Source organism: Biomphalaria glabrata, chromosome 1 (assembly GCF_947242115.1).
Source record: "Biomphalaria glabrata chromosome 1, xgBioGlab47.1, whole genome shotgun sequence".
NCBI classification, from domain to species: Eukaryota; Metazoa; Mollusca; class Gastropoda; family Planorbidae; genus Biomphalaria; species Biomphalaria glabrata.
In genome coordinates, this window is record NC_074711.1 from 40,627,817 (window position 1) to 40,642,329 (window position 14,513).

Genomic DNA, 14,513 nt, shown 5'->3' on the forward strand with positions numbered 1-14,513 from the left:
TATAAATCTAGATTAGCCTAAGCAAATTTAGATGTATATCTAGAGATTTTATTTTTTAACGTGACTGCTTGTGCCAAGATATAATTTTTCCCAATCGGCTGTCACCCTAAATGGGGTCATCCAGTGTGGACCTATCCTCAGTACCCCGTAGTGACGCCACTGCTAAATATTTAAAAGATATAATAAGCGATAAAAGATGTAATTTTCATAGCGCTGTTAACAAGAAGCAATGATAACAAGTAGGCCTACTAAAAAACACGACAGTTTAATAGACAAAATAATAAAAAAAATAAAGTATGAAATTGATAGTGGTAAATGGTAATGGGTTGGTCACGTGCACTTAAGACTTATTGACAAGATCATCCTTCAAGATACAGAAACAACAAAAAGGCTAGATAAACAATTGTAAAACTATTGATGGCTCTAACGCATGTTTTTTTGCTACGAATCTAATATATATAGGCCTATTCAGACAAAGTCATCATTTTTATTTTTTTACTTTATATCGTATAATTCATTTAAAAAAATTAATTTAAATAGAAAAGAAAAAAGTAGGCCTACCATGCTCACGCTGAGAATCTGAACCCAGTACAAATTGGCTTTTAAAGCTAACAATCAATAACGTAAATGCCACACGGCCGATGTTTTTCTATCAAATCGAGTGAATATATAAACACAGTTTGAATTAATACATTTTTATTTTCGAAGAATAAATCTAATTTTTTCTGCACTATTGTACTATTTTACAATTATTTCTTCAAATGTTGGAATTTATATGAATTTAAACATAATATATGATGTAAAACAGTATTCGTAAAATAAAACCTAATGTTGTTTTTTTTTTTGTGGTTGATCTTTAAAATTGTCTATGTCTCTATGGTCTCCTTCAGTCGCGAAGCGACTATTATATGGATCATCTCATGGAAATGAGATGAATGCCTGGGCATTATAGCTGTGGTCGGAATTGTAAGTCTAGTAATATTCATATAAATTAAAAATAGATAACTAATTTTGCCAACAGTTATCTGCCTTTGAAGAATAACCTTTTGGTACATTACCGGTATTTTCGTAATCAAATAGAGAACTCTATTGACTTTATAATAAACAAAATTTTGCTTTTTTTTTTTCATAAAAAAATAATTTTTAAATAAAAATTAAAATTGGCATAACATAGGCCTACATAAAATGTTTTTATAATTATCGCTTCATTATGGATGCTCGTGTGGAGTTTTTGATCTCCCATCGAGCGCCTCCCCAGGTGGCGGATAGGGGAATGCCCTCCAGATATGGTGGGTACCGGGGAAATAAAATACCCGGGGTGGACCAAAATCAAACCTGCTGCCTTGCAGGAAGTGGAGGGATCCACAAAGGCTAGGGCACCTTACCCGAAAATAAAGGCAGCTATCCAGAGAGCTGAAAGGGGCAGCCCCCCAGATGGTTATGCACAGGGCTAACAACTCTGTCATATAAAAAATACTGTTACGAAAGCTACTACACACAAGAAAACCCGGACAGATCTCAACGGAAAACGACCTAGGCCTGGAAAAGGACATGATTTTTGTTTTGCGACATGGAACGTGCTAAGCCTTTATAGAGCAGGTGCGCTAGCCCAACTTACTGAAACTACGTTGGGCAGGTCACCTTGAAAGAATGTCAGACAACAGAGGGGCGAAAATCGTATACAGGCAAAAACCAAAAGGCAGGCGACTCAAAGGCAGACCCCGAATGCGATGGATAGATGACGTGGAAGCAGATCTGAAGCAGCTTGGGGTTAGGGCGTGGAGACGAAAGGCCCAGGAGAGATCTGAATGGAAGGATGTGTTAAAGCAGGCCAGAGCCCTCCATGGGCTGTAGCGCCACTGGGATGGATGGATATTCATTATGGATGTAACAGACCTCTAATACAGCAGAAATAGATCTACTTACTGAAATTGGCGATTAAGATTATAAACACTATCGTAATCGTAACGTAATCTCCAATTCAAATAATAAAATATAAGTAGGCCTAAATAGGCCGATCTTCTGCTGCACTAGAAGTTTGTATGTGAACAATCATTTTCAAGCATGAACTTTAAATTTATTAGGAATAGACTCTTAAGAAATCGGCTTACAGATGAGAAATTTAGCCTAAAATAAATAATATAAAGATACTATAAAAGATAAATAAAATAGAATTTGCTTTTGAACATTTTTTATAATATAGAATTATAAAAACATTTTAACTCAACAATTTGTAACTAGCATTGCTGATTTATCTGAAAGTTATGTGTTCTTAGAACAAAGCCACACATGAATTTTGTTACGAGACAAATGCAATACCGGTATCTAGATGAAGAAAACATGTTAGGCTCATTGCTTTATTTATTATTTCGCTCTTATTATTTTTAATATTAATAAATTCATTGAGCCTCGGTGACTATACTCATAAAGTAAAGCTCTCCTCTGGCCTTCATTGCAGTAGGCCTACATACACAAATAGAATGCTCGGACTGAACAAAGCTTAATTTTGCTTAATAATGTGAAGGAAAGTTCTAGACATTAAATTATTAAGACATCACTTGTGACCTCTTATCGATTCTAGTAGTATAGATCTAGTAAGCTCTCATTGTTGAGGAAAAAATAACAAGAATCCTTCATGTGTGGTTGTCAGAAATGACAAACTATAATAGATCTATCAATTTACAAGAAATCGTTTCAGCGTGATTGACAGACGGACGTACTGGCACACCATACATACACTCACACATAAATATATGCGCGTTTCTATTTATAGATTTGGAAGGAGGATGTTTTATCAGCTGAGTTTCAATTTACTTCCGGGATTATTATTTTCTAAATCCCAAATAGCTACACTTAGATTACCGTGTCGTGCGTTTCTGTGAAACGGTGTTTGGTCCCCAGCAAACCTAGACTAGATCTAGATTGGAGATCAAAACGAAATTCCTTGCTTTGCTTGGACACTTAGATTACTGATTTAGTTTAGACTAGATCTAGACATTGACATAGTCACATTAATCTTAAAAAATCTGTAAGTTTAAGTCATAATAATGATAATAGATAAATTAAATAAATAAAAATAGATTAAATAGAATATAGATTTAGATCTATCATCTAGCCTAGATCTAGTTAATAAGATAAGATAATAATTAATAATATTATAATTATAAATTACAGTATTGAGTATAACACTAAGACTATAACTATGTAACTGAGTAATGAGTATCCTATAGTCAGTATAGTCTAGATCTAGAATGATGAATCTGGGGACACAACAATTCGTTCACTGACATTTGGTTCACTGACAAATCTTTCATGACATTTCGTTCACCCGACAATTTGTTCACGCTACTATTTGTTCACCCGACATATCGCTCACAGACAACTTGTTCACCGACAGTTGGTTCACGACAAATCATTCATTCACACTGCAAATCATTCACTGAGAATTTGTTCACAGACAAATCGTTCACTGGATAGTAACATATTGTTAATATTATATAATCTCGTTGCGTGTTTAATTTTTTAAAAAGATTTGTTGGTGAACGAAATGTCAATGAATGAATTGTGGTGAAACCAATCTAGAGCTATAACTAAAATGACTAGATCTAGAGTCTAGAACTAATCGAGATCTAGAATCTAGACTAGAGATAGAATCTTGATATATATAGAATCAAGACTAGAATTCATATGACTTTACACATTTAATCTTAAAATTACTAGACCTAGGCCAATGTTATGATCAGGAATAGTAGGCTTTTTGGTACCAAGTAATTGTGTACTATGCTGTTCGTATCTGATTTGCTTCTTAGATACGGTTCCACGACATTAAAATTATAGCCATTATTTTTTTTTTTTAAATTTAATCCTAGTTTCCATGTTAATTTTTTTTTTTTTAATTCTTTATTCATTGTTTACTTTATAGAAAAAATGTCCATTAGGTAGGCCTATACGTTAAGTTTGGTGAAAAAAATGTAAACAAATAAATAAATAAAATATTTTTAAAATATTCAAAGATATCAACAAAAAAAGAACTTTCACCAATGTTTTGGAAAGGCGTAGATGAATGTAAAAAAAAAGACTTTGCAATGGCTTTATCATTTATGTTACATCGGTAATGGGCAGTACCGGTAACTAATGTTACCGGGCCGGGCATTTGTGCGTTGGATATTTCTTACATCTCCAGTTCATGTTTCCATTTAACCCTTTAGACGCGTGTGGTATTCTGGCCTCTAAACATTAGAATTGTAATTCCATTTTGTATGCATTCATTATAAAAAAGCTCAGCACATTAAGGGTTAATTGCCTTCTTCTTGAGCCAGAATTCACATCTTTCATAAACTAGGATAGATCTGCCTTTACTACATAATGTGAAATCCAGAGGCAATTCTCTAACAGTTCGTGTAAACTGGCAATGTTGGCTATTTGAAATAGAGAACTGTTGATCACTCGTAAAACCTAAAAAGGATGCTGTGGAGTGAGAAAAATTAGATCAGATCGACGCCTAATGTCAGAGAGAGAGTCACTCCCTATATATGCATGCAAGATTATTTCCAATAAGCAATTAATCAATATTAAGGCCTTAGAAAACTCCATCATGATGTAAATATAGTATAAACAGGTATTTATGTCCACACAAATACCAGTGTTGATATCTCAAGTGAATATCAATAAAGAAAATACATACTTACATATAAATACATGAAGAAATGAAATATTGATAGAAATATGAAATACCGTTATATATGATAAAGTCCTTTAACACAAATTACAACTTTAATGTTTAAAAGGAATTTTACAAAACTTATGTAGGTGACACGATATTCTGAGGATGGGAAAAGTCAGCCTTTATTAGAAAAAAATAAAACCTTTTTTTCGAGGCTAAAAATGATGCACCCATGGTCGTCAGGAGTTATCAGCAGCATGATCATAAGTATTCTAATCGTTCTCATCTCTTAAATCATTTCCACTACTTCCACCATACCTTGGCCTTTGATGATAAGTTATCAGTGGCGTGGTCATAATTATTCTAATCATTCACATCTTTCAAAAGATTTCCACTACTGGTACTTCCACCACACCTTGGCCTTTGATCATTACCTCATGCACAGGGTAGTAGCTCTTTTGCAGACTGTGCCAAGGAAAAATAGTAGTGTGTGCTGTTCTCTTCATTGTTCATCACTGCTGTACATTGTGTTGGTTATGTTGGTTTTAGCGGTAGTAGGGTCTGCCTAAGGGGATATGGTTTACAGTTTCATAAGGGTGGGCACAGTATCTACAAAGGGTTAGGTTTGTGCGATTTATTTTGTTCCGATAGTAATTTAACAGAGGTGTGTTTCCTGTTTCTAGTTAAAAAATTGTAGATTGCACTTTGTAGGATAGGAATTTAATACTGTTCATTTTGTTTCTTCGTAAATAGCTCAGCCTGTGTTTCCTGATGCTCATTGGTTGAGCCACTCCTCTTAGGGGTTGTTGACTAATATTGATCTTAGGGTGAGGTAATTAACAGGTCTGAATGTGGTTGTTCCATAGAGGATCCTGCCTTTGATAGTTTATCAGCCTTTTCATTTCCCATGATGCCAATGTGTGTAGGGATCCACTGTAATGTGATACTGATATTTAATTTTGACATCATCTGATGGATTATCATGATTAGTGTTGTGAACTATCTTGGGCTGGATAAGTTGCTGCTGTTAAGTACTTGCAGAGTGAATTGGGAGTCTGTAAAACTACTTAAACTACTGCAAAGCTGTCTCAAGAGTCGTATTGGAATAGAGGGTTTTGTACTATTGTTTACCATGCATTTGCTGTATTTTCCAGGTGCATAAGAGTTCAAAATGACGGATAATTTAGACAGCATTGATTTTTGGAAGAACAAATGCAAAGAGTTGGAGAAGGTTATCAAGACATTATCCAATCATTGTTTGAAAGGTAATATATAACATTATTTGCATTCATCAAGACAGAGTCCATTTGATATATATCAAAGTTGTCGTTAGTCATAATGCAACTAGAAGCATGTTAAACTGTATTGCTTGAGGTAAACAAAAATAAATGTGCTGCTAATTTATTTTAAAAGATGCATTAAAAATAACAACTTGTTTCTGTATTATAAATTTTTTTGTCTCTAGTGGTAGAAAAGCATGAGGAACTTTTAGTAAACTACAAGAAAAATCAGGATCAGGTAAATATAATGTAATATTAGAGTAACTTTGTTACAAACTACTTTAACATTTTGAAGTGCATTTTAAACTAAGAGAAATTAAATGTGAAGAGATATTAAATTTTTTTTTTAATTATGTTTTAAGATTTTTTTATTTTTTTTCAGTACAGTATTTTGCTACAGAGATTGAAGGAAAAGGGAGATCAAATTAAAAAAGCAAAAGAAGGTTTTTGTTTGCTTGTTTTTCATTTTAGTCCTTGCTTTAAGTGTTTTAGTATTGCTTATTGGGCCAATTACAAAAATGTTTTTTTTATTAATGATGTTTTGTTCTTGCTAATCCCAGTGTTGGGTCCTGTGACACAAGAATATGAAGCTTTGAAAGAGAAGTATGAGATTGCTGTGAGATGTCAATATGAAGCTGAGAACTTTGCATCTAAAGTAACTTGTATTTTCACTTAGGAAGACAGTTAATTTCAAAAGTTGGATTAAAACTTTAGATATGCTTAAAATAAAGTTTAATTTTTTTTTTTGTTAGACATCCGTTTTTTTTTTTTTTAATAATTACTTTTTCTATTATTTTGTTCCTTTTTTAATGTGTTTTTTTTTTCCAGGTTAACAACAAAAACAAAATTCTCAAACGTCAGAGCCAGATGCTGCTGGACAAACTGACCAATGTCAATATTGTGGACATTAACATAGATGATGAGAATGATAAAGACAATGAAGAGGAAAATGAGTATATAAAAAAGTTGAATCAACAAGTTGAAGGTTAGTGACTTAATTACGCTTTTAAATTTTGTTCATATTAAGTCTTATATATTTGTTTGTTGTTTTTTTTAATATAAGTATCAATATGTAAGCACCATATAGTGTATTCTTTTGATAATATTATCCCTCCACACTCCTACATTTTTTTATTTTTATAAAAGCTTATTTCTCAACTCACTGTCTGGTAAAAAGTTTGTACGTGTTATTTTTCCCACACCCAATCTCGGATCAAGTTGAAATTTTGCACATGTATTTCTTGTATCTGACTAAACAAGAACTAATTTTTAAAAATAACCAAATGTGGTGATATAAGTTGAATTAGTCCCCTTTAGGAGGCTTGAGTCCTGAGTGAACACTTTTTTATGTATTTAAAAAGCGATCATTGTAACATTCACACAGATACTCCCTTCTTTCCCCTTTCCCAAGTGGTCCAGACAAGGGATAGGATCATTGAAGCAAAAAGCGTGAAATTGCACTAAACAAAAATTCTTGGTAAAAATATTTCTAATCGCACAGATCTAGATCTATTACAAATGTAATCACATGGGGGATCCAATAAATTTTTAAAGAATTTTTTGTTTTTTCTTGTTAATGATGTAAAGATTGTTTCAATATGCAATGTAGGTTGCCCTCTTATTGTCTCTATCTCATGTCATGTATAAGCATTTACTGGCTTAATGACAATTTTAGACCTGAACAAAGTTTCTACCAAAGTAGAATGTTCTACCCTTTTTGCAGTCATGTCACATTATTGTTAGTTAATGAAATACAATTTTGTTTATTCTTGAAGAACTAGAAGAGCAAAGCAGCTCTCTGGGTGCAGAACTAAAGACCTTGAAAGAGGATTATGAACTAGAAAAAGGTTTTAACCAGAAGTTAAAAGAAAAAGTGGAAAGCTTAAAAGCCAAAGTTTCACAGCTGAAGAAAGCTAACACTTCTCAAGAAGAGACATTAGGACTTCTGGCCAAGACATCGGAAAAAGCTTTCTTAGAGTATCAAGAATTAAGGAAACAATTTGAAAATGAGATTACTGATCGAACAGCTGTGGAAAAAATTGCTCATAATGTAGGTTGTCAAAACTCATTTTTATCTTTTAAATTAATTGTTAATTTTTGTATCCTCCTGTCTTCTTAATCAATTGGCTCCTTTTAGGGATGTCCTGAAATTATTGCTTTCAATAGGGATTCAAATTCGTTGCTTTTTTGTGTAGCAGACAAATATTTTTCTACTCTGCAATCATGTCCAGGAGAAACTATTACTTTCTTTATTCACTTTGTGCCAAGCTTAACTTCTTTAATTGGCCATTTTCTATGGGGTGTGTCACCTACCACAAAAGTCACAAATTGTTCAGTTATTGTAATAAAAATTGTAGTTTTTAATTTTTCATAACTCTATTATATATATTTTTTTATTGTAATTCTCTTTAAATTAATTGTACAGCTTTATGCCGAAAGAGAAGCTGCTAGGCGTCAAAGTGCTATGTTGATGAAAGACATTGGGGCAGATAAAAAACTAATGGAAGCACTTATCCAAAATGAAGACTTGACAACCAAATTGGAAACAACTAAAAAAGACTTGGAGTACAAGGTTTGGATTTTATTGCTCACTGTCTGATTTAATAAATTAATGCAGTTTCAATTTATTGTTTTCATAGATAATGAAGTTTTAAGAGAGCTCCAGTTGATTAAGCCTTATGTTACAAAAAATCTTTTCATTGGGTTATATCAAGTGCAGTTAATGTTTTTGTTATTGGCACATTAATTTTATCAAATTTTGGGGTGAACTTGTTCTAAATTATTAAAAGGCTGCAAGCTGTACTATGAGTTGGTGCAATACAGTTGTGAGGGGGATTATAATTATAGCCACTATGTCACTGTCATGCACATTACATGTGATTGTTTCAATTAATTTACAATAATAGAAAAGTTCCCACTTTTTACATTAATCATTATCATTTATTGGTCTCTTTTCATAAACAGATACAAATTCTAGAAGAACAACTTGCTGCTGAAAATAATTCTTCTGCGGCTCAAATGTTAGAAAATGAAAATTCTTCACTTGCTCAAGAAAGAGATGCTCTACTACAGAGGCTTTCAGAGTCAGAAAAAAATTCTGAGCAGCTGAGAGCACAGTATTCATTACTGATGAAGAAATGTTTGTTGTTTTTTTTCCTCCACTCAATATATTTTTCAATAATATAGATAGGGAAAAATGTTTCATTATTAATTTACTTGTGTGTTGTTGTTTTTTAAACCTTAAACAGTACTTTCCAGTACCTAGAATCTTTTCCTTTTTTTTTTAAATCTTATGTTTAACTGAAACTACAATTTTTGTTGTAGATGAAGAGCTGGAAAGCAAATATGAACGTGCTGTTGCTCCCCCTCCTCCACCACCACCTCCACCTCCACAGATGAGTAAACCTGGCAGGTACAGAATAATTTATCTTGATGTTTACATAACCTTTGACTTTTGTTCTTGTCTATGGCATAATCACAACTACTAACCAAAATACTAGTTCAAAACGTTCGGCTGAATAAAGACATCATGTCACGGCTGTAGAAAAGAGTGTGGGACAATACCTTGCTCACTACAAATATCAATGCCCTTTTATATGAAATTGAAACATGATCCTCCTACTCATGGCAGGAAAAAATAAAGCTAAATATCTTCCACCTTCACTGCTTAAGGTGGATTCTTAAAAAAGATGGCAAGATAAATAGCATAATCACAACATAGCTTTTTATGTTAAGTTAATTTACACAAACTATGTTGATTCATCCTGCTTCACTAGCTTACTAAGTTAATTCATCCTGTGCCATGACCTCACTATGCTAATTGCTACTGTTTCATAAGCTCACTGATCCATCCTGTTTTGTGAGCTCACTATGTTAATTTATCCTGTTTCAGTTTCTTGTCCAGAATTACTGGTGGTGGACGTAAAAAACAAAGAGAAATAGCCCAAAAACGATGTAAGTCTTAAATGCCTAGGATGTAATATGAAGCTATTGATTAATTCATTATATTGTATTCCAGCCTCAACACAAATAAAAATCATTATAATTAATTTTGTATTTTTAGTGTGTCAATTTTGTTAATAGTTTTTTATGTGTTTCATAAAGTTTTATTTTAAACTACATTTATTTAAATCTTGTACTAAAATATTGTTACAACATTTAAAGGAGGCAACTCAACGAGGTATGGGAACAAAGATAATACAAAGTTTAATCAACATAGATCACCAAAAACAAGAAGTTCCAATCTCAATCTTCTCGCACTTCCTCTTCCTCTCTCCCCGTTCATTTAGTCCATCCTCGTGCGCTGGTGCGCAACCATACAGTCACTACAGAACATGGTCATTACAATATACTAGCTTTTATGGAATTAATTATAATTACTACATCAATATTTGATAATTACTGTAAATAGTATATCATTATCTATACTAGTTTTATTTTTACTGTTTGTTTGTTTTTTTAAATCTTTGATATGTTCCTTGATTGTTTTGAATTGTGTTCCTGCAGTACAATTAGGTGGTGCAGCTGTGAATGTGGACTACTCCAAAGCTGTGGATGAGATGATGAAACGTATCCAGTCAGGAAACATAAGTCTTAGACCAGTCCTTAAGAAGAGAACTGTAAGTATCATTCTACTGGTGGGCTTTCAAAAACAATGTTTTAAGGACTGTTTGACGCTTTGAAGAATAATGAAGCATATTGAGGCAATGGTAAAAAATTAAGCTACGTGAAGTTTGAAATACAAAATACAGTCTGAAATTTAATACTGAAATACTGTTTTGTTTGTTGTTTTTTAGCAATCTTGTCCAGAAGAAGAGGAAACAAGTGCCATGAGCGAACTTCAAAGCATTCTGGTACGAATTTTGAATGTACTTATTTATTTTTTTAAAATAGTTTCTCTAAGACACATCAGACAAAAGGAACCATAATGTGTTAATCTAACATTTTAAAATTGAAGGTTTTTATTTCATCAAAATATTCTTATTTAAAAGAAAGTAGTCAAATAGTTAAATAAAAAAATAATTAAAAAATTTATTTCAATTTTTAAAATCGTCATTGTAAAAGTTCCTTATATTTAAGATAAAGATTTAAGACTTAGAATATCTTAAAAAAAAGAAACATTTCTATTTCATTTTTTTAAACTTTTTTATATTCTTCACTTTTCTTAGTGACATGTTTTTTTCGTCTTTCCTCGCATTGTATAAAATATTTGAGAAACTCTCATATTGTAATTTATATATTTTTTCCTTTTAATTTCTTGTTGTTTTAAATAACTGGACAAGAATATTACAATGCATCATTTATTTTTGCCATTCTTAATTTCTTGGACATGAATGCCATTCAATGGATAACTATAAATTAACTTTTATCATCAGGGTAAAATGAAAAAGGCTCGGAGTGAAGATGATTTAATTGGTTTAGATGAACCCACATTTGATGAAGACTCTGAGCTGGGTCGAACATTTAAACGAATACAAGCCAGGCAGGGTAAGTTGTCTATGATTGTAAATGTAAGGTTTAGTGACATGTCGTTGATATAGTATGAGGGACTGGTCACTACTACTGTGTCGCAAATGCATAGAATGCTGGGTTCGTGCTTCCTGGAGTACTCTTGACACGTGACAAACATATTTACCACATATATTAAGTCCGTTTCAGCAGACAAGTATAAAGTTTTTTTTGACAACAAAAATAATAATACTGCACTCCTTGTTAGTGCTACAAGTCAAGAAAATTCTATCCGCATAACAGCGGTATCAAAAATATCCAATACGTTAACCTCTCTAGAGTATATTACAAATCACGTCCGCATCTCAGCGAGTAACACTGTACAGAATAATCCAGAATAATACTAGAAATACATGTCTCAAAAAGACCACTGGCATCAACTGCCCAAAAATGAAATTAAATAACTGAAATTACTATTCGACTTTTCTAAGTTGCTACTGTCCATTCCAGACCAAAATATCTGCTTGAGCGCCCAGTCCAAAGGATACCACTTGACTGACTTGACTGAACTCGAAGTCAACTTTATTCATTCTATTTCCTGTTTTCTACATCAGGAATTCCACGTGTCTTTTAATCTCTTAACATGACGTGAACTTTAAATCAGGCAATGTCAACTGAGACTGTGACAATGATAGCATAAAGAGCTTTTGTTTTTACACAAAATTATAAGTTTTATTCTGAAATCATTTATTTTCTATATTTTTTAATTTAAGATCACTTTAGCTAGATCATTGTAAAAAAAAAAAGTGAATGTTGTCTATAACAAATTTGAGCAGTTGTTTTTTAGTCTCAATGACTTATTGATTTTAAAGGCCTGCATCCTTTTAATAAACATTCATCGATTTGAATGCTGAGAACTGGTTGCAAGATCTTTGTGGTGACTCAATAGTCTCGTGGGGAAAAACTGAAATTGATTAATGTATTTCTGCTATAAATAAGCTATTACATTTACAGTTAGTAACTCATCTCCAAAAATAGTGCTTGGCCACCCCCTTAATGTTGTTCTCCAATGAGAAATAAACAGCAGTCTTCCTAATGCTAACAGTGCTTTTCATAATCTCCAAATGAGAATATGGGGGAATAGGTCTCTCCATCTATCAACAAAAGTCATTGTCTATAGAGCAGTAGTTTTCAGCACTATAGAATTCATTAAGGCTCTTTGAACCCTTCATAAAAAATTTGCCATTGCTCATATTGGACATATGCTGGTAAGACTACCTTACAAATAACCCTGTTCTGTTAGAAACCAGTTTGTGTAGAATAGAAGCTCTAATCATTCAACAGCTATGCTGATTCAGACACCTGTCCTGAATGGGGCATGATGGCATGCCAAATGCCAACTTTTTTGACACACTTAAAGGAAGATGACAGTGCCCCCCCCCCCCCCCCACCTCTAAAAGCAAAATACAGATCATTGAGCCCTATCTTGTTTAGAGAAAACCAGATAGCACCTGAAAAAAGACAGGTGTTGAGCTCTCACGAAGGTCATGGAACACTGTTCGAAACAAAAAGAAGCTCTTACCTATGACAGTACAGAGACAACAACAAAAAAGAAAATAGCCTGCAGTGGAAGTTAGCTTTGTCTGCATCATATGTGCCACAGTGACTTAGCAGAATTTAGGTCATTGGTTAATATGCATGACTAAATGCATTACGCATAGGACGTAATCATCTTCTTTTTTGAAGTAACGTCTATATGAGAAGATAGGATACATTCCAAAATACAATGCGGTCAATTAATAATCTAAACACGTTTAGTCAAAATATTTTAAATATATTTAGTGATAGAGGAAAATATATATGCAGGTGTAACATAGAAAGCTGTATCTTAAATCTTTTCCCCCAAAAAATATCTCTTATTCATTCCAGGTCCAGATGTGAAACCAAAGCCTCTTCCCCGAAAACTTTCCACAATCAAAGATGAGCCAGATGATATTTCTGCAGATTGAGCAGCAGATGAGAAAGTTTCAAATGCAATGTGGCATTATAAAAAATGTTATCACAACTTATATCCAGGATAACAATATTTTCAGATCCAATTTGGCATTATAAAAAATTTTATCATCTTTTTCTTAGTTTCCTCTTTAGTTTGGTTTATATTTTCAGCTCAACTAACGATGGATTATGGTGTAAAAAACTAAATTAGATATCAAACTAATATTTCATACAAATATTTCTCTTGAGTTTAAAAAAAAATGTATTAGTTCTTCAACATTAGCCGCCAAATTCATTGTTGATTATTTTACAGAAATATATGCTTAGTTGATTTTTGTTAGTAAGCTTGGGGGGGGGGGTGCATAATTAAAAAAATCTTTTATCAACATTTATGGTTCCTTTTTGTTTCCAATGGTACAGAGTAGGCCTGCATTGATAGCAACTATCCCAACTAGAAATGCATGGGGACAAAGAAAAAGTTTTCTAAGAAAGATTCACATTTTTTGTTTGATCAAAACAAGTGCCTTGTATACTTTCCAAAGATCATATTTAATTGTTTCAGGTTTGGCATCCAATTGACTTTTGGTTTAGGTTTTTTTTTGAATTGATGCTTCTACATTTTCTCTCTTTCCTCTGGAAAAAATTGTTTGTTCTTCATCTAGCAGACTGAATTATTAACCTTATATGGCTACACTCCACTTCCAGGATACATAGGCCTACAAATGGTAGTAATAACATGTGGAAAAGAGCATTTCTTTATTAATTTTCACATTGTTATCATTGTAACTAACAGTAAATTTTAAAACTATTATTTAAAAAAAAAAGTAAAAATAACTTACACATATTACGCAAAAATTACTTTCATAGTCAATAAAATTGTATTTTGTCTGTTAGGAGATTGTTCCTTTGTAAAATTATTAAACTTATAAGTTTTAGTTTCAAAATTAAGTTTCATATTTAATATGAGTTCACTATAAAATGAATTTTGTCTTATGTGAACCTAGAGCATTATACTGGTTGACAATATTAGAAATGTCAGGCTTTAATGTATTGGAAGCAAGGCCAAGGTTTCCTTTAGTGGCCACATCCAGTCTCTTTCTTGGCTTACGCTTTCCCCCCCCCCCCTC

General features: G+C 32.6%; 1 protein-coding gene and 1 long non-coding RNA gene across 4 annotated transcripts in view; one reads left to right on the forward strand and one right to left on the reverse strand.

Annotated features, from left to right (window-relative positions):
* Positions 1 to 2,778, reverse strand: part of LOC129927458 (uncharacterized) — a 4,911-nt gene extending 2,133 nt beyond the window's left edge. The window contains exon 1 of one of the 2 annotated variants that reach the window (XR_008779071.1): positions 2,566 to 2,778. This is a non-coding gene — a long non-coding RNA (uncharacterized LOC129927458). Of the gene's footprint in view, positions 1 to 2,319 lie in introns of both variants that reach the window. The other variant, XR_008779070.1, reaches the window with a different exon arrangement.
* Positions 2,779 to 2,799: 21 nt separating this feature from the next.
* LOC106051077 (shootin-1-like) lies at positions 2,800 to 14,279 on the forward strand. 2 transcript variants are annotated; one of them, XM_056036771.1, is made up of 15 exons: positions 2,800 to 3,032; positions 5,818 to 5,928; positions 6,129 to 6,181; positions 6,326 to 6,386; positions 6,504 to 6,598; positions 6,772 to 6,928; positions 7,719 to 7,993; positions 8,369 to 8,515; positions 8,908 to 9,082; positions 9,268 to 9,355; positions 9,836 to 9,897; positions 10,450 to 10,562; positions 10,740 to 10,796; positions 11,319 to 11,430; positions 13,321 to 14,279. In XM_056036771.1, exons 2-15 carry the CDS (start codon positions 5,835 to 5,837, stop codon positions 13,398 to 13,400), a joined length of 1,569 nt encoding a protein of 522 aa, XP_055892746.1. In that variant the 5' UTR covers positions 2,800 to 3,032; positions 5,818 to 5,834; the 3' UTR covers positions 13,401 to 14,279. The 2 variants fall into 2 exon arrangements, with proteins under 2 accessions (XP_055892746.1, XP_055892740.1); XM_056036765.1 differs by having other exon boundaries at positions 2,801 to 3,028.
* Positions 14,280 to 14,513: the final 234 nt, after the last annotated feature.

Coding starts and splice junctions, on each gene's coding strand:
- LOC106051077 (XM_056036771.1), top strand. CDS start 5,835: ATGACGGATAATTTAGACAGCATTGATTTTTGGAAGAACAAATGCAAA. Junction 6,599..6,771: donor CTGAGAACTTTGCATCTAAA/GTAACTTGTATT, acceptor TTTTTTTTCCAG/GTTAACAACAAAAACAAAAT. Junction 11,431..13,320: donor ACGAATACAAGCCAGGCAGG/GTAAGTTGTCTA, acceptor TATTCATTCCAG/GTCCAGATGTGAAACCAAAG.